At 38.8% G+C, this 20,993-nt stretch overlaps 1 protein-coding gene across 3 annotated transcripts in view; it reads left to right on the forward strand.

The window, feature by feature from the left end:
- The window catches only part of ANKRD44 (ankyrin repeat domain 44), a 1,254,083-nt gene that overhangs the window by 907,141 nt on the left and 325,949 nt on the right, over positions 1–20,993 (forward strand). For 2 of the 3 annotated variants that reach the window (XM_044060611.1, XM_044060613.1), the window contains exon 15: positions 9,635–9,718. The exons of the other annotated variant lie outside the window; for it this stretch is intronic. In XM_044060611.1, coding sequence (XP_043916546.1) covers positions 9,635–9,718 — 84 coding nt within the window. The remainder of the gene's footprint in view (positions 1–9,634; positions 9,719–20,993) is intronic. 3 annotated transcript variants of the gene reach the window in all.

The raw sequence follows: 20,993 nt of genomic DNA on the forward strand, positions 1-20,993 counted from the left end.
CTTAACCTTATAGTTCTAAGGTATCCCTTCCAGTCAGGTTATCCTAAACCTCTTTGTTCTGTGGGGAAAATCACCTTATCCCACTTACCTCTTACCTTCTTTCTCACCCATGCATAAATAATTAGTAATTTCCTTCAACTCTTTATTATCAGTTGATCATCCACAACTTCTGCTCTGGTTGATAAAAATATGCCTGACGTGTGTAGGACTAAATGGACTAAAAACTTTTTCACTGTTTTTATCTTATTGTCCCTATCCATAATTAAGAACTTCCAGTTTCTTAAGTTTTGTTTTATCTTTTGTTTAATCTCTTTCCAGAAATAATTAGCTGCTGTAACAAAATCCTTTTTAATACTTTTACCTAAATACTTTATCTTATAGCTCCATAACTATGGGTATTGCTAAACCAATTCAGATATGGGTACGTAATTTACTGCTGTAGTTTTTGTTTTTATCTTCATTAATTTTATGTCCTGAAAAACTTGAACGGACTCAAAATATTCCACAGCACTGAAGTGTCCCTTTGAGGATTATTGAAGTAGAAAGTTATGTCATCTTCAGATAAAGGCGACTTTTCTTGATTTTGCTACCAGTTATACCCTTGACTTTGGGAGTCCTTTATTTTTTTGTCTGTAACTCTAACTATAAAGCAAGTAACAAGGGGAAAAGATATCATCCCTGCCTTATTCCTCTGCTCAGACACTGCTCAGATGGACTGCCTGCCTGTTAAGTGGTATTTTTTTACTGTAGTGGCAGATTGTACTCAGTACTTAGTCAGATCACTCAAGAGTATTTCAGTGGATGAGCTTGTTTGATTTGGGATACGCTTGATTTACAATGGGAACATTGATTGGGCTTTCTAATCAACACATGTTTTAGAATACTAATGAGTAGTTGTTCTAGAATTACTGTGAAGGACATTACAATTTGTATGTATGGTAAACATCACATTTACTTTGGGTTTGTGTGTGTGTGGGGTTTAATGCTGTTAAAGTTCTGTGAAAGTGTTAACGCACATCTTCTTCTTGTATTTTTTACATGTAGCAGTTTTCTTCACAGGACTTCCCCCTTCACATTATGCTGTTCCATAGTCCTTCAATATCACTATAAACGGGTTATACTGTAGCAGTTCTGTAGTCACTGATGGTGTGAACTAAAGCTAACTTAATAGTTTTCAGGCCTTACAGATCTTTGAGTTGACTGTATTTCTTAAAAGAAAACAATGCTGTCCTTAATTACTTTATTGGTATCCAGCTTCTGCAGATGAGTTTACATAATTTTATTTCATATCATAATGGACAATATGTTTTCCATGTTACACTTAGACTGCTGGTTAAAGGTAAGGGGTTACTACAAGTGTACTAAAACCTGCAGTATTCCCAAACAAGAAAAGCAGCATGACAAATTAGTAGTCCACACTTGTAATATGGGTGCAGATGCCTTGCAAACATCTTGCTCTATGTACAATTATGTTCCATCTCTTAAATACAGTGTAATGTTTTTTGACATCTAACACTGAATCTGAAGTAATACTGAAGCAACATTATTCCTCACAGACAATAGTGCGGCACTTTGTCCGATAATATAAATAAAACACCTGCTAATCGGCAGTATTTGGAGCTAACTTATAAAATCTTTAATGTTAACTAATCAACAACTTTTGCTGCAGTTTCACTTTAGTATGAGTTTACAGTAACATCAGCAGAAGCTGATTGATGTTTACCTTGTACTGGCCTGTGACTCCCATCTCCCCTTTCACCGACAAACGTGAATGAGCATCTGGAGAGGATTTGGAGCCTCGGCTCATTTCTCTTCAGAGCTTGTCATCCAGAATGCCTTTTTTTCAACCTGGAAAAGCTGACACAGTGCTCTTTTGGTTCTGAAGAAGGCAGTGTCTCTTATTCCCCAAATACATGAAGTAACAGCTTAAAAAGACATTTAGGGCAATGTCCTACACAGTTCCTGTGACCAGAATACTTCCCTAAGTTTCCATCTGACAAAGAGTCTGAGCCTACAGACATGGTGGATGAGAGGCTGTCCTCTTTTGCTCTTTGGTTTAGGTCTGCGTGCTACCTGTCAAGTCTGTAAAAGTAGCGGCAAACCAAAAAGGAAAGCACTAAGAGTGCGTTCTCACAACAAAACTATTTATTGTAAGAGCTTTTGTTCCAACTCTATTAAGGAACTTCATCAGACAGTAAACAATAAAAATTGCAAAACGTTAAGTACATTCAAAACAGGTCACATGCTATAATTAAGGAATGTGTGATCCAAAACCTCCATTTTTAAAAAATACTATAAAATATATATACTCACATTTATTATACATCCCAAAACACTAAATGCATGTAAAATATATATAAAGAATGGTAATCCAATGACCAAGTAATACTGCATATTATTAAAACTTTTTTTTTTTTAATCTTACAAAGTAAAGTAAAAAACTGATGGGAATATTTATTAGGAGAAGGGGTACCCCTTATCAATGCTTAACACACTGGTGGATGAAGTTTCCAATAAAAAGATTTAGCAGCCATTTTGTTCCCATTTTTGAATTCAACCATTAGTCATTCTCCAGCTGAACAAGGTATGCTTGTTTTATTTCACCCTTTAGTGATGATTCCTTTTATTTTAAAGATATCTTGTTTAAGAATTGGGGTCTCCTAATGAATGATGGTTCTATTAGGCTAAAATTTGCGCAACACCCTTGTTTTGTTTTCAAGAGGGGATATAATCTTAAACAGATGCTTGAACATACACATACAGTACTAACAGAAACCCCTGGAATGTTCAAATGTGAATCTTGCCCATGTTGTAAATATATTAGTAGTGGTAGTACTTTTAATATTCAGGGTACTTGATTTAAAATTAGGGGTAGGTTCAACTGTATCTTGAAGGGCGTAACTTATTTAGCTGAGTGCCAAGTTTGTGACAGTTTCTATATAGGAAAAATTGAACGGAGATTAAAAGAATGTATTTACGAGCACACTTATAGTATTAGAAAAGTAGTGTTACGTAATGCGTTGGCAAAACATGTTTCTGCCCATCCACGACATCACATCAAGTTCAGAGTGATAGATCAAATTTGTAAGGATATGAGAGGTGGCCCTTGGGCTTTAAAACTTGAAGAAAGTGAACTATTTTGGCAATTAAGATTGAATGCATACTATTTTCTGGGGTTAAACAGTTATTGTTCCATCCAGTGTATATTAAAATTAAGAGCATTGCAGAGATGTTGGCTTTATGAATTGTCTGACTTTGTAATATTAAAAAAAAAAGTTTTAATAATATTCAGTATTACTTGGTCATTGGATTACCATTCTTTATATATTTTGTACATGAATTTAGTGTTTTGGGATGTATAATAAATGTGAGTATATATATTTTATGATATTTTTAAAAAATGGAGGTTTTGGATCATATGTTCCTTAATTGTAGCATGTGACCTGTTTTGAATGTATTTAAGGTTTTGCAGTTTTTGTTGTGTATTGTCTAATGAAGTTCCTTAATAGAGTCAGAACGAAAGTCTATATTATATCATCAAACGCTTAAAAAAGCGAACGATGAATAATTGAACCCATGTAAACGAAAGCTTACATTCTCGAAAGCTCAGAACAGTGATTTTTTTTTCCAAGGGAAAAAAATCGCTAGTTCCAAAAAAAAAAAAAAAATTGAAATAATACATAAAGTTGGGGGCTCCCCTACACACACACTCCAATATGGGGGGCTGTGCCCCCACACACCCCCTACTTAAATATACCAATGCCGAGATCTCACTACAGTGCCGAAAATGGCAAAGTAACGGAAGCGGCCAAGCAAATTCTTTCCTTGGGAAAGAATTTGCTTAAAAGCCACTTCACTATTTTGCGTTTTCATTGTTTTAAGTTTGACCAAGATGCATTCAATATAATGCGTCTTTGGTCATTTAATAGGAACCCAATAAATAGTGCTGGTCTGAGAGCTCGCTCTTAGTGCTTTCTTTTTTGGTTTTCCATTTCTTCCTGGTTTTAAAAGTTTTTAAGAGTTGGATTTTCAAGTCTATAAATGTACTTTTAGCTCTTTGTAAGTGTGGGCTTAAGGAGGACCCTCCAAGACCTTGTCTACAGTTTCTACTTTAGGCTGCTACGTGGTTGTAAGTTGACTACTGTGTTACTAGCTCAGGCAGCAGGTTGGGGCATGTCAGTGGGCCAGATGGCATGGGCTGTATTTCCTCTCTTAAGGAGGAACTTAGGCATGTGTTCTGGATGCTTCCATTTGGGGGGAGGTCTGTTCAACTACCCCTCTCCGAACTTGGTCAGTAATGTCTATAAGAAGGAACAGGTCCTCAATACTGTACAGGGTCTCCACAATTTTATTCTGGTCCTACTTTATTCTAGAGTAGGAGAATACTGTAAAAGAAGACTTGTATACAAAAGAAAATCCTTTTGGAACCTTCAGTTGTGCTACACAAGTATTGTATGAAAGTAACACCAACGGAGAAGCCGCAGTCCTCTTTATCATCCAGAACAGTCCAAGGGAATGAAGAGGTTATTTAAAGCTGCCCCAGCTTGCAGAACCACACTGAAAGAATAATGGTTTTAAATGTTGTCATGGGTAGCTTTATCTTAGAGCTCAGGTCCTTCCCCCGGTTGTGGCTCTCCTTGGAGACTAGCCTGTCTTCATAAAGATCTTGGGACAGACCTAGACTGTATTCCTCAGAATGGCTTTAGAGTTTGTTGCTGCTTTGGAACTAGCCCTAGATTCTTTTGTCATCTTGTCTTTCTTCCCCAGGAGATGAAAACCATTTGTGCCATTTTGGACTTGTAGAACTTCACTGGATAGTTGTACAGAGGTTCTTGTTTCTGCAGTGGATGGTATTCTTGGGCATGATGGTCATATAATAGCTAATTCTACTAAAGACAGTTTGGTTTGCATTCATTACACTAGGCTTAAATACATGTAAAGCAGGTTAATGAACGCAAGTAGGTACACACGTTTATTTGGTTGTGATGTAAGACAGCTGAAATCTGACAATTATTCATTATTATGACATCCTTTGAGGTTTCCTTAGGAGATTTGATTTGCTCTGGTAAGGCTACATTTTCATTACAAAATGCTGACATTTCTTTCTTCTGCTTCTAGTACTACTGCAACAACCTAAAGCATCTTCACCATGTTTGGTCCATTTGTTCCCACACGTTGAAGGTTTGAGGGTGCAAATGGGTACTATGTCTGTTATCTTTCAGGAATAGCATTTGTTTTTTGCAGTATTACCTAATCCTACTCACTGGTGAATGCTGTACACACTCACTTGGCAGAGTCGAGCACATTTCCTCAGTCCATAATTTTGCAAGCTGCACACCTATTCTTGTGTGGATATTGTCATTGCAGTGGGCCATTTGTCTCCCTCCCCAGGATGAACAAGCTGGCTTTGGATGCTGACTCACACACTTTCTTGATGATGTTTGTATCATCTTGGTTGCTAGTCCATCTTAAGTTAATTGGGTAACAGTCAGGACTTTATCCATCTGCTTCATAGAGCAGGTCACTGCTATCTGATTTGTCCTCTGCAATTAGAATGTTTACCCGAATGACTGTCATGAACCGGGCCCAGCAAACAACTCTGGTAGTATTTGCAGAGTGGACATTTCCTTTGTTGCAATTTCAGTGGGGATCAAACCTTGAGAGTAGTGCTCTTTGCTTCTGTCCAGTGATGCCTTAATCAATATGTATTTGGAAACTCTCTGTTGACCATTCCTCTCCATGGAGAGAACCTAGAAGGTCATGTCCTTTACCTGGACTAAGATGTAGTGACGAGTCTATGTCCAGAACCTCCATTGCCTTCTTTTCTGCAGTTTATATGATACGTTTTGCTTTCTTTAATATTTGGGTAATGCAGTGGATGAGGAGGTGCATATGGCTGCAGATTCACCACTTTCTTTTAACCTGTATCTGGGATCAAGTGTTTGCTACCAAATACTGACATGGTGAACATTCTCAGCTGATTGTGGGTTTTCTGTACCTGCAGCAGAATTTATTGCAGATTCTTATGACACTCACTTTGGTAATGAGGTGGAGAGCCCACCTTGACTCTTCTACATTTCAAGGGAAACGGTCTGCCTGGAAAGTGAGCTTACATGCATACCATCTTGAGCAATGATTAGTCTTCTTGACCATGTATGGGTGGCTTTTGAGAACAGAGTCAGTCCAGTGCTGCTTCTGTGCAGCTCCCCTCTTTCTGCTTTTTGTATTAATGCAAGGGAGTCAGGATGTGTTCTGCCTCCCATGATAGAGGAAATTCCTGCACACATGCTTTTTATCTTATATTTATGTATTTGCTTGCTTACCTTTGATTACCAGGAAAGTCTGACAGGGTTTAAAAAGAATTCTGTGGAGACCTGGGGAGAAAGCTCCATCAGACATAACTCACACAATTGTAATTCACAAATCCAATAAACTAAACCGTCAATTGTGTTAGAGTGCTACACAGCTGTTATTCTGAAGTGAAATCTTTTCATCAATCCATTACAACAGCATGTAAATACAGAATGACAAGATTTTATATACATACACACACACACACACATATATATATATATATATATATATATATATATATATAAATGTGTGTGTATATATGTATATATGTATTTATATATATATATGTATGTATATATATATATATATATATATATATATATGTGTGTGTGTGTGTGTGTGTGTGTGTGTGTATTTAAGTGAATTAGGCTTACTAGTAAGAAAGTGTGTAGGTCCTTTTAAACTTGACAAATGACAGCTGAGACACAGTAGTGGGAGAAAATAAAAAAAATGCAGATGTGCATATTGTACAGCATCAGGAATGGGTGTATATAATATGTTGGCTGAGCAAAACTGGAGCTAGATTAAAAGTTAAATGTTGAGGGAGGAGCGATGATATTAAAATAGAACCGATAGCTAGCAGTAGAGGAGTAGAGATGAGGTAGACAGGAGTATAGAGGTATATGGAGATTTGGGGAGGGAGCAAGTGAGTGCTGTCAATAAGAAGCCTCCTGAGGAGTTTAGTATACCAAATGTCTTCCTTATCACTCCTTGGTTCATAGGTGTATACTAGGCTAATGACGCCTAGGGCCCTTATAAGCCTAGCCGTGCAACACAGATTTGACATACACATTTGATTTATATGAGGAAGATTTATTGACTGCCTATGTCCATCAAAGACATAGGTACCAGACCAGAGGTGAATTTTTGATTACTCATCCAACTACTTTTGACCAATAAGAGTTTGGCTTCAAGCTTTCATGTCCCTGACATTAGATGAAACCACCTGAGTGCAAGCCATTGAAGGCCCACCTAGTTGTGTTGATGATTGGCTGTACCTCAGGATGTGACTCCTGGTGTGGATTTCTTAATCCCACTAGGCTTCTCATCTAGATTGTGGCATATGATTTTGAAGCACTGAAGTCTCAGAGTAGCTTTCCGCCTGGCAGGCCTGCTTGGCTCAGTGGAAGAAGTTTTCATTTAGTCATAGATATTTTGTATGCCACACTGTTTGCTTAGTATGCATGTGCTTCTCAATTGTCTCACAAATCTGAGTGTTTGGGTTTTATTTGTCTCTTAGCCTTGACACATGTATTAACTGGATCTCCACACCATGACCCTGTAAAAGAGAGAATTAGGGCCAGCACCTAATCGTCAGGCAGTTTCATAGAGATGCTTTGCATCTCTTCCATCCTTTGAAGATCCCTTCAGATTCATGGAACTTGAATTTCATGTTTGGCAGGCTTGCCTGTCCTACCTTTGAGCATTGTGGCTTGGTGGAATTTGAAGTTCATCTATGGAGGACACGTTTCCTGATGACCATCACCTTTGTACACACAATCTCAGAGCTTCCAGTCATTATATGCAAAGAATCATATCTGGTCTTTCACTCAGATGTGGTGTCGTTTATGACCAGTCCACATTTCCTCCTAAAAGTAGTTTTAGTATTGTCCTTTGAAGTCCTCCTGTCTTCTACTTTTCTTTCTTAGGGCAGAAAGATCCCTTCACACCTAGGATGTGTACCACCAGTTCAGGCTGTACCTGAAATGACTGCATGAATTCTGGAAGATAAAGGACCTGTTTCTTCTTTGCTCCATGTAGAGAAAAGCTTGCACTAAGTAAGCGAAGCCACTATAAATGAATTGTTAATTGTATTATCTTCTGCAATCATGTGAAACCACAACTGGCAGATGCTTCAGTCAAAGGCCACTCCACTGCAGCCATAGTTGCTTCCTGTACTTTCTTCAAAAATATCTTCATAAAAGACATATGCTGTTTGGCTTTTTCATTGTTGGTTTATACATTTACCAGCAGAATTGCTTGAAGTTGGGTCTTCTTTCAGACCTTGCCCTTATGAGCCATTACTTCTTGACAGTTTTCAGGCTTCTGTTTTTGTATGTGGTCGGTAGGCAGTTTATACTGCTTGGATTTCTTTCCATTTGTAGAATCTTTGAGAATGTTTCATAATGTCAGATTAAGAAATGCACTCTACATATTAGTTGGTTTCTCTGGGACCCTGCCTGCTTGAATCTATAATTACTTTCCCTCTGTCTCAGTGTGTTTTCACAGTCAGTCCTTCCAGCAGATTCTTTTGAGTTTCCTGTAAGTCAAGCACATACATGTTTAAAATTTCTTGTGTACTGTAGATAACATTTCTTTGTTTTTCTTGATATTTACAGGGCATGTGCTTCTTTAGAGGTTGGGGACAAACTGTTTGGTTCAGGGACTAGGTACATTCTCCTCGGGCAGTAAGTCATGTCCTGTTATGTACCTGCATAGGATGTGTGCATCCTTGAATGCTGGAGGTGTAGAGAAAAATCGTTGAATTATGAGAAGGATGGAAGTTTATGCCAGTGAATGATCCATCCAAGAGAATCCCCTCACAGATCAAATGGCATGGAAAGAATTTTCTTATTGTACTAGATGGGCTAGCAAGTAATTTTCTGCCAACAGAATTTATACTTGAAAAATTATATGTCTAGTACTACTAAAAAAGGTTTCAGTAGTACTTGGGTAGATGACATGTTTTTGTAATCTTGTTCATATAATCACTTTACTCGTGAAATATTGCTCTTAGGTGGAGTGACAGAGTGCCTTATAGATTCTGGAATTGTTACCACAGTCTGAAGCAGTCAGAGCTCGTGTGTGTTAGATCACCCTAGACTCTGAGTGAATAGACCTCTGGTCATGTGCATTTGGAGCAGGTTGTAAATCTTGAGGGTCACAAAACTTTATAGCCCCATAATTTAGGGAGGAATGACTCTTCTCAAGAATAAGCATGGGTTTTGAAATAATTTTTCATTCAGAAGATGGGATGTCTTGTTTTGGTCGCCTGATCCATTTGCACCATTTCTATATATGCAAGTTATGGGCCTTTTTGTAGCTTTGTTGAAGTAATATCAGTACTTAAATACCCCCACCCAAGAAGAGGCTTTATAATTATAGTTTCACAGCAATTTACTTTACTAGGTTTAATGCTATTATTTGGCCGTACTTTTTAGATAATGTGTAAGAAGTAAAACATTTGTCTTTGGATTGCCCACAACAAGAATCAAGGCTGCTGGTAATATCTGGCTTAAAATGCTAACGTGTAACAAGACTCTTTTGTGTGTTCATTAAGGAGAAAGAATATTTTAGGGGAGTCCCCCGAAACTACAGAAGACCTTGAAAAAGCAAATGATTTGAAAGAAAAGGAAGCTGTTTTGTAAGTTGACATTTTTCAGATGCATTGGTTTGTCTTTGTTGCTTTAACAAGCCATGCTTCTGATTTTGCTTCCAGCATTGCTTTTAATCTCACTAACTAGCATTAATTGGAGCTCAAAGGTGGCGTTGCTTCTGCAATTATTGATCTTTTGCTTTTCCTTATAGCACTGCAGAATCATAAATGCACCTTTTCCAATGCTTATGAGCTAGCTGTGTGTTGAAGTTTTCCACTCCAAGTAGGAATTAACAAAAGTATATATGTAATTATAATTACTGCTTTTTGAGGTTGTAATATATACACTCCAGAGAGGCTGGCAAATGTCATCTCTAAACCAGACCAAAACTGCAATAAACTTTGTTTTGTTGGCATATCCATGCAATTAAATTTACTGTGTGTTTTTGCCTTTACTTCACCAGTTGTAATTTTGTAGAATAAATCACCATACATTTCAGTAATTTGTCTATCCATTTTTGTAGTAAAGCTTTTAAGTTCTTTTTTTTTTTTTACTACACATTTCTACATGAAATGTCTGCTCTTAGCACAGAAAGGTTCCTTTCCTTAACTATTTTCTTGACTGTTGCACCATTTACTGTTTTCTTTAAGGAAGTGACATCATTGCAACAGTTGAACTCCTTTATGCATGTTTTCATCACTTTCTGTATTCTCTTTCTCTGGATTAACATTGAAAGTATATTTCAGTTAAACAGAGATAATTGTAAACAGTATCATTTTCAAGTGTTATCTATTTACTTTTGCAAAATTTGGATTAACCCTGCTAGGCAAGATTTTCATTTTCTTTAAAAGGCACTGCCAGAGAAAGCAAACAAGTTTCTAACACACCAAGAATGAAGAGAAAGTCAGCAGTGTAACTGCTTGATATTAGAATAAAACTGAAATCTCATATCGGATTGTTTTTAGGTAAAATTGTAACTGTCCTTCCATTCCGTGACATAACTATCTGTCTCTTTAAGTCCAGAACAAGGAGAAACGCCCAGATAATCAGGGGACAAAAGAAATCATAAAGAACAATTTTTAAATGATAACTACTGTACTGACAGAATAAGAGGTCGTGCATTTGCTTGCATTTTAAGACACAGCAGGGGTCTACTGTTATGAATGCTCTCATTATTTGTTGACTGTCACCTACCACCTGTCTTCAAATGAATCACTGATTTTATGAGAGCAGACTTTTGAGCAGTGTTCATGGACAGTTGGAGTCATTTTCCTCACCTTATTTAGATAGTGTTCGGAATTAAAAGTAACATCCCCTCACACACACACACACACACACACACACACACACACACACACACACACACACTTCCACTTACGTATACCACAGTATTCAAAATCGTAGTCTGTCAAACATTCTTCTGTAGGAGTGAAATCATTGAAATGTACTTTTATCTTTTTCTAGGTGCCTTCTACCCCCCCCTCCGGTGACCACTAACTATTGAGTCTTCCCCATGAGAGTTCATCCCATTTGTTCCCCAAAATCACTTATCCATATTATTGTAGAAAAAGCCAGAAGGGCTAGCATTTAGTTAGTCATGAGGATGCTTTGTGCCTCCACCTGTGTCCTAACCCTCCTGTTTCTTGCCACATAGGTGAGTGTTCCCCCTTTACTATGGCCAGGTGACTCTAGCTTACCCAAGACTAAGGTCTGTTGGAGATCTACCCTTCTATCGTTAACCATAGCTAGAATATCCTGTGTCATCACTCAGATGAGTCTGACTTATCCCCAGATGGAGACCCCAAAGTGAGCTGTCTGTCTAACCCTGGATGGCTGGCAGTCCCCGCAGTCATTGTCCACTATCTTTTCATAACTGTCTGTGGAGGTTTATCCCCTTAAACTTTACCCTTCCTTAACCTCATTTCCTGGTGGCTTATTTGATGCCAGATCACTGTGTGGCTGCCCATAGCTTCCCCCTTACCCTGATTTCCACATGCACCCACAACCCTGAGAGCAGCCATCACTGACTTGAGAAGCTCTCCAGTTTCACTAGCCTCTGTATAAATATCAGCCTGTACAAGGACTGACCAACTGGAAACCCTTAAAACTACCCCCAGAATGGGTGAGACATTAGTTCCAATCCCTCCTCTTGGAGTACCTGAGTTACAACTTAAATGTGAGTCATCTAGTTCTAGTCAAGTATTATATCCTAATACACCCCAGAGCTTAGTGAACTGCAGCCATTTATTTAATTTGGTCCTGAAGTTAAGGCCTGTCTTTACTGCTTTATTCCTGTAACAATATTAGGGCAGTAATAAGCTCATAACAAGTTTCCATTGTGTGCCCTATGGAAAGGCTTATTAAAATTAATCCATGTGACACCACTGAGGGCATATACACTGGGTTGTCATGATTCATATTCTACTTTTTTATTGCTGTTACTGCAAATTAGGTGATAGTAATATTCAGCTGCAGAGTCAGGCAGCTGTGGTGAGAGTATATGAGTTGGTGTTGAGTAGGGAAGCTGATGCAGACATTAGAAGTAAGGCTGGGAAGACTGGTGATCACTTTGACAGAATGCAAACATAGTAAGACAAGCACCCCTGGCTAATTTATTGCACACTCTGGCCTGCCTTTATCATGTTCAGTTTTGATTTATACCTGCATTAACTGTTAGGCTCTTTTTCTCTGTACTCCCACCATGATGCTCTTGCAATTGCTTCTCCTAGACAGATGCTGTCTAATTGTTCAGAAGATGTCTGCAGCTCACTTATATAATTGGGAATGGATCTGAGAAAGTAGATTCTCAGGCAGTTGAAATGTCTTTCATAATATAAAGTGAGAAGTTGTATTTTGCACTGTAACTTTATGATTTAAGTGCTGAAAACTAACAAGGGTATGAGCTGGTATTTTCCTGAGCCAGTGTTTAGCAATGTTATTGCAGGCTTGTAAGGAGCAGATTTGACTTTGAGGGTTCTCTGCAGTGGGTCGTTGTTGAGATTTCCTCTTCTGAGATCCCAGTATGTAAAAAGAATTGTACTTAGTGTCTCCCATGATCTCATGCATGTCTGTCCATGCAAGCACTTCTGTTGTTGGTGGATGGGTTGACTTCATATGTCCAACTTCGAAGGTACAGCCAATTACATAGACTCCCTGTGTATTTTCTACTGTATGCAATATTCAGTCTTGATTCTAGTGTTTATCACAGAAGTGTTCCTGCATTCAGTTCGAAAAGCACCAGAATTCACAAAGGATCCTCCTGACTTCCATAACATTAAACAGGGCCTTAAAATATATTGCTGCTGTCTCTCTTGCCATGATGGAATGCTACAAATACCTATGCTTCACTCCATCTTGGGAAGATTGAGAAGCTTGTGGTCTGTATGACCTTTTGTATGATGATAGCATGGAGGGTAGATGGTGTGAGAATCAGCAGGAGCGTCCCAATGCAAGACTTGGAGACAAGATGCTAGGCAAATCAGGAGATTAGCTTGGCTTAAGCTTCCTCCTTCATAGTCTGTTTAGGAGTTTACCTCTGCCCTTTCCATTTGTTTTCTTCCCATTGACTCATTAGGGATTGAGTACCCATCATTAACTGATAGTGTAGAGGACTGATGGAGAGGGCTCACTCCAATTAAGCCATTAATTCCCCAGAGAGGGGTACAGTGGATATGGTATCTTGCATGGAGATTGGGGGTGCTTTACCTCATTTAGGAGTTTTTTTTTTAACAGACATCTGCTCATTTTGTTAATGCCAGTAGTTTTAAATGCATCTGCCATTCATATACTGTCCTGTATCTGATTCAGTCTACTTTTATGGATAAGTTGATGTGAGCAATCCTGAATTCCCACTTCTGAGGAATAGTCTGTTTTAATTGGCCTTTATAAGACCTTATTGAAGAACTTCAGAAAAAGAAACATATTTCCTCCACTGTGGAGGATCTTTGACACTGCAAGTACTGCTAGTTTGTCTCCAGACCAACTCATCCCATGGAGAAGTTGTGCAACAAAGGATAGTCGGGTATCAGTCCTTCCTCTTTTTCTGACTTTAGAGAGGGCTAAACAGTATTCTGATTACTCTTCAGGAATATGTGTACGGAGCTAGTTCTCTGAATTTGCTCTGGCTTATGGAAGCATTACCAAAAACATGTAGTTTCAGTATGTGACATAATTGGTTGCGTCTTAGAGCTCTCAGGCTTTCTTCTGTCAGAGACAGTTGTAAAAGGAAAAGCAGTCTCACTGAGCTTTTGGAACAAGCACGGACTGTGCTCCTGTAAAAGATCATAAAGCCTGTTCCTGCATTGGAAGGGGGGATGGATTTCCTTTTCCACCTTGTTCGGGATGGGATAGAACACTTCTGTACCATTTTACACATCAAAAGCTTCAGTGAGCATTTGCAATATTTCACAGTCGCTTGGTATTTTTTAAGGGAACTGTCTTATGCCCTTGATGGGGTTTCTGGGTGGTGTCATTGGTTGATGCATTCTGGTTCACCACTGTCTGGGGTCCTCACACATTCCTTCATGTCACTATGAGTAGGCATAATTTTCTGTATAAAGTGTTGCTGTCTGCTATTCCATCAGCACTTAGAACAGCATGGTACTAACTACTATGAAGGAGGCCTTTGTGGAGAAGTAAGTGCTAGTGTTTCCCAGCCAGGATGTTTGGCATTTGATGGTTCCATCATCAGTCTTTCTGCTAATGGCCCTATCTTGAGTCTTACTATGAGTGTATGCCCTGCAGTTACCATAAACTGGGAGAAATGATTTGTGGTCCAGCTCAGAAGGTTTTGTATAAAGTAGTAGAACTAGTACTGTCCATTGCCAGTTTTTTGCCCACATTGAAAGAGTTTAGGAGCTTATGGCCTTGTGTCTCTTGGCTGAGGTCATAGAAAGCTGGTATAAGCCCTTAGTCCCTCTGTATCTCGTGGGCCTCATGATTGCCACCATCATCACTATTCTGTTCTACCACCTATGCAGGACGTTGCTTCGGAGGATGGTTAGTGACTGCAGAGGCATCTCACTTTCACAGACTTTCTCCTAGGTGTATCCCCTGCCACCTGAATATAGGGTGATGGACTTGGAGCATTGTCTTCACTATCACATAACCCTTCTTCAACTGATCCTATCATGGAGTCTTATGACATGTGCATTAGGGGAGGGTTAAAGAGGCCATTTAGGGTTCTTTCTTGTTCAAAGCATGTGGGCCAGACTAGAAAGAGGGCTTAGCAGAACTTGGTAAAGATGAAGATGATGTTTTTCACTGTTAAAGTTTGTGAAAGAGTGTTGAAACCAGATGATCTCCCAATCCAGAGAACTAAGCTGTTGTATGCTTTTTGTTCCAGTAGGGGGACATTCATTAATATCCCCTCATGCTGGGAGGCAGTGTAAATCTCATAGAGCTATAGAGCAGGGTATCTGCCGCACAAATGTTCACATCTTGAGGGAAGTTAATGGACCAGTAGACTCCTTGATCTTATATAAGCAGGGTCTGTGTGGTATGGGAATGGGGCACGCTGGGGGAGAAACCCGTATGCCAGTTGGGAGAATGTGTTTCCTCCAGTTCTTCTCAGTTCAGCAGGGCAAATGGAAGTCGTCTTCCATGATGGGAAAAGTTGTTGTATGCCTTTCTACCTTTCTGTCTTGATTCTGTGCTTTCTGTTAAAATTTAGATACTGAAAGACCAAAACTCATGCACTCTTCTCTTTTGTGTCTGAGAAGGATTTGATTTGGTTGTCATGCATTTTGAGTTCTAAAGTAGGCAGGTTAAAACTTGCCCATTTCTTTTCCCATGTTTCAACTCCCTGTCTGTTTTTTCTTTATAGATCTCTGACACTATGGTTTCTATTTATGCACAGGCAGTAATTCAGTAATTTAATTTTGGGGCTTTTTTATTTTTCTTCACAGTTGTGTAACCATCTAATTACAGTACATAAAAAGGGTGGATGGATAGGGGAGCTCTGACCCCTGTGAAAACATTTTTTTAGTGTTAGTTTTGTCCGGCTAAAGCTTCAGTTATCATTAACCAGAGTGAAAGAAGCATATGTGTCCATGTTCCCTGGTCCTGGCAGTTGAAAAATCCTCTCAGTACAAGCCATGTAAGTTAAGTGTATTTATTTATCATTTGTTTACCGGGAAAGACTGATTGGGACAGAGCCCATTTTCAATGGAGGCCCAGGGAGAAATGCTCCAGACGCATGTCTTTGGAATGTGGGAGGAAACTCATGCGAATGCATGGAGGACATGCAGACTCTGCACAGAAGGCACTCCAGCCAAGAATCAAACTGAACAACCTCTTGCTGTGAGGAGACAACGCTAACCGGTACCCCAGTCCACAGCCCAAAGTTCAGGTTTGTAATTGGACTTCTCCATGCTGAACCCATTGGATTCCTTTTGTGAAGGTCTCAGAAGTGAAGGATGTCACCAGGAATTTTTACTCTTGGTGAATATATTCTACAAAATGGAAGAAACTCATTCTGGGCAGAGAAGCATCCTATACTGCCTTAGGCAATACGTTTGCAGGCTTTTTAATTTATTACTGGCACTTGAATGACTTCATGGTTGCATTCCATGTTTCCATCTTTTTTGGCATATCACAAGCTTTTGTGGATAGAGTTGTGCTAATGCAGTTGCTTATCAGGCAAGCCATTAAATGTGTTCTTGTATTATTTTATCTTTGAAGTGCTTGTTTTCTACCTTTTGTTATGATTGACAGACTTTCTTATCCTTTGAACGTATTGGTAGGTTTTATGATTCTGAATGCATCTCTTGGAAAATTAAGGCATTACTAACACCTGTTGACATTGTAGATGAAGGCATTTATCTGTACAGAACCCTTCTTTGTCTTTTACAAACACTGTATGTCCATTAGCACTTCTGAATGTATCTTGACATATATTCTTTCATGAATGACTTCAGATATAATAGATATTTGTACTAGAAATCCTTGTACCGTGGGGTTATATATATATATATGTATATCACCCTGTAGTTAATCTACTTTTCATCCATTTTCTTTGTTAGGCAAATGCACAGTTTTATATTTTTGTTTATATGAAGTGTTTGTTCATGGAATTCAGATCAAGCTGGAGAGTCCATGAATTTGGTGTGACCCTCCCACTGCACTTTGGCACTTCACTTAATGATATGCAATAACAAGAGGTTCATATTGACCGATAAGCATGTCAGCTAGCGAGTTCATGAATTTTATGTTTGTGTTAGGATCTCAGAAGACATATTCCCAGAAGTGACCAACTGCAGAGGGATTTTGTACAGATCACCTGAGTTATTGGGTGCACATATCTTTTATTTTCAGTGTCTTGGGATCACCTGAGTTATTGGGACACATATATTTTATTTTTAGTGTCTTGTACCAACATTTTCAGCATATTTCATCTTTGACCTGTTTCACAAATTGAAGTTACACTGAATTTCTAGTCATGTCGTAGAGTTTTAGATAATAGAGGTAAAGAATATATCTTGCTTCCTTTACTATAGGCTTTAGATTAGAATATTGAAAGCTGATTGTTTTGTGTGTATTCTCTGTGTTTGGTGTATGCTTACAACTTTTACAAGCTATGTCTTTTTTTCTTTTCCCTTATTTCCATTTTATGATTATTGTTGAAGTTAAGTGGTAGGGCGGCCACAGTGGTGCAACGGTTAGCGTTGTCGCCTCACAGCAAGAGGTTCTCCGGTTTGATTCTCGGCTGGGGTGTCTTCTGTGCAGAGTCTGCATGTCCTCCCTGCGGTCACGTGGGTTTCCTCCGGGTGTTCCAGTTTCCTCCCACATTCTAAAGACATGCTGTAGGTGGATTGGACACTCTAAAAATTGTCCCTGGGTGTGAGTGTGTGCATGTGTGTGCCTTCTGTGGAAAGTCGGGTGCCGGGCTGGCAGCTCGACACTGTAAAAACTCCACTGTCAATCTTATCTTGAGCGGACAGGTGATCTGCTGTGGCGACCCCTAACTGGGAAAAGCCGAAAGAAGATGTTGAAGTTAAGTGGTAAAGTAAATCAGACTCTACCCGGCAGGCAGTGTTCTTACAACATAAGAAAGTGATCCATCCTAAGGGATATGAATAATTTTCAGTTCTCTCTATTTTCATGCTCCATAGACCCCACCAGAGAAATGTGAAGCCTTAATATTTGTGCAGACAAGCTATTAATAGTTACTGGGCATATTTTAAAATACTGAGGCATGAAACTGTAACACATTGCCATTTTTACTTCTGTGTATGAAAAGATGGACGTACATCTCAAGGATGGCAGGCATGAGTGAGGGTGTCTATGGGACTGGTGGGTTCGTTGAATGGATGTGTATTGTTGGATTGTTTTAATCCGACTAGTATTTTAATTTTTTATGTATGTATGTGTTTTTGAACAGATTTGCAAACCTTGGAAATATGATCTGTCACTGTTTCACACAGAAAAACCCAGTACCCATTTGCCCCACATTTTTGAAACTCTGAAATTTGTACCCACTTTGTTCTCATTCATGGTTAGTGATTGAGTGAGTATAAGTGAGAGAGTGCAAATATGCGTGTGTGTGTGTGTGTGTGTGTGTATGTGTGAGAGAGACTGTGAGGAACTGTGAGAAGGAGAGAGAGTGAGAGTGTGAGACTGTGTGAGTTGAGAGTTGTAACATCAGGGGGCAGGAGAGCAAGGCAGAGTAACATAGAGCACTAGGGGAAATTGGAAAGTCTCTTTGCCAAGATGGGAACTTGATAATTTGGTTCTACACTGTGTGGATCTGGTTATTGGGATGATGGTACATGCTACCATCCTTATTTCAGCTGCAGTATTATAACTATCCTCAGTGCTCACACTCTAATCCTTCTCACCGCTGCATCTTTTCCAGCCTCCATTTGGTGTCAGTGCAGTAGCAGACTGGGCCAGCTCCCAATGAGCTTGTGTTTTCCAGTCATTGCCACCCTCTCCCCACTGCCTGTGGAACTAGCTGACTCCACATTAGGTTGGTTGTAATTAAAGCTTTAACCCCTACAACACAGAGCCTGTTCATATTGCAATTTATTAACAAAATAATAAATATGTATGTATTATCTGTGCATGTGCTTACTACATTGATAATCATACTGAAAATACTAGAATATCTTGCATTCTGTGTAATTCTTGTGCTGGAGCAGTGGAATGTTCAGTAATCCGTAAAACATTTCAGACATTTTGCAGACTCAACTCTGGGACTTCCCCTTTTCAGCATTTACTTCTCAGATCTCCAAGCAGAGGCAAAACCTCTGGTAAAGAAAGATTTCAGATGACTGTAAACTAGAGGTTGTTGCAAAGTCACTTTTTAACTCCCAAACTCTCCAGAATGAACTGACCATAGTAAATTCTTGGTGTGCTAAAGTGGGCTTAAACTAAATGTTAAAAAGCATAGTATCATCGTTTTAAGCAGACAACCCCCTCCTCTCATTATACTATGCAGATAACACACCACTACAAAATGAGAATGTAGTCAGGGACGTAGAAAGTTGGGTTGATAATTTCATACCTTTTAATTGTCATGTTACAATGGTTGTTGGACTGTCCTAGTTAGTGCAGCTAATTTTCAAAGGAGTATTACAGAAATCTAAAGAGGGAATCGCTCCCAAAATCCCAAACCTTCTTGTCTTTGTCACATACCTGGGAGCCATACAGATAACCTTCCACTGTTCCTTTGTAAATTACCTTTCCAATATGGCTTCCCAATCTTTTCTAACCTCATTTTCTGACTGATTGTTGTAGTTATCATGCAGTGTTTCATATGACCTTCTAATTGTCCTTTTTGACAATATATTCAGTTCTAGACTCAATTAAAAACTACCAGAGGTGGCCTTTCACTTAGAATTTCCCTATCCCTTTTTCATTGCCTGTATTCTGATATCAATCCCTGGCAAGGAAGACCATCTCTTACCTGCATTATTGCTTCTGTTTTACTTCATCCCACTCTTTATTACCATCTGTCTTCAGTTAATTTCTCCAGTGCTGTGGTACCTTTGCCAGTTTTCTTCAGTAAATTATATCCAGGTACTCCCTAGTGTTAAGAGGACCATTAATGTTATTTTTGGGGGGCTTTGGAAGATTGTGTGCTCTCCAGTGTGTCTCTGAGGAAATTGACATTAAATAGCACAAAGTAAGTAGAAACTGGAGTTACTAGTTTTCATTAATTAATTAATTTATTTTACATTTGTTAACCGGGGTAGTCTGTCTGGGCCAGAGGCCCGGGGAGAAAAGTTCTACAGAGAAAGACAAATTACAAATACATTTAGGTGTTTAAACAGCATCACAATACATAGAAAGTTTAGGAATAACATTTTTTACATTGCTATTAAGACAGTACAAATGTAGGGAAACAAAACATTCATTAATAGTAATAATAGATAATAAAATTCCATAGTATACATTTTTGGATTGAAACACAGTACACTACTTAGCATAGTACATTAGATTATTTTTACAATACTAATACTAATTAAGACCGTTTCAGCAGAGGTAGGTAAACCTGTATTAGTAATATTGGTTATTTGGGTGAGTGAGGTGAGGTGGATTTATTGTGTTGATTTACATGCATGTGCAAGCACACGCTTTGCTGCACTCAGAGGGTGGCTATACCAGACCAATATGTGCATGAATACATTTTTCTCCATGATTTACTGACAAAAATAAGCTGAACATCAGAGTTTGATAATTATCAATGAGTATAAGTACATGTCACTCAATCAAGATTAATGACATGTTGATGTGCCTTTATGTGAGAAAGCAAAAGCAGAATTACAGCAATTTCTTGAGAAATCAAAACCAAAATTGCTACCATATTCTCAGTTTGTATAGTCTATCTCTCCCATTACAGGTTAGTCTTCATGTTCAACCACTGCACAGCTGACTTTAGGCACCAGTGAACCCTGCGCTCACTGGGGCCCCCTATTCAGTCCCAACCACAACAAGTTAACCTATGCTGATATTTTGTCAAACCAACAAAAGCTAGTACAGCAGTCTTGTATAGTTAGTTATTATCCACCTACTTTATTATTTATATCTCCTTTAAAATTCAAAGATATATTGGGTTATAGTAACAAGGTTTTATCAAGTAACAGGCTTCACAGTTCCATTAAATAGTTTACCACATAGTGCCCATGGCGTAAGTAAACCCTGTTGGTTGGACATTCACTCCATTGGAACTAACAACATAGCCAACGTTAGGTATCTGCAATACTCATGGCTGTGGGGGGCCCACAAATGCTGCTGCTGGTTGGGGAAAAATAAGGAGAAAAACTGTAATAATTTCCTGATTGCACTCTTTAACCTGGCCATGGCTGTGATATGACCTTT

This window comes from Protopterus annectens, chromosome 2.part0, assembly GCF_019279795.1.
Source record: "Protopterus annectens isolate FY-2018-M chromosome 2.part0, PAN1.0, whole genome shotgun sequence".
Lineage (NCBI taxonomy): Eukaryota > Metazoa > Chordata > Ceratodontiformes > Protopteridae > Protopterus > Protopterus annectens.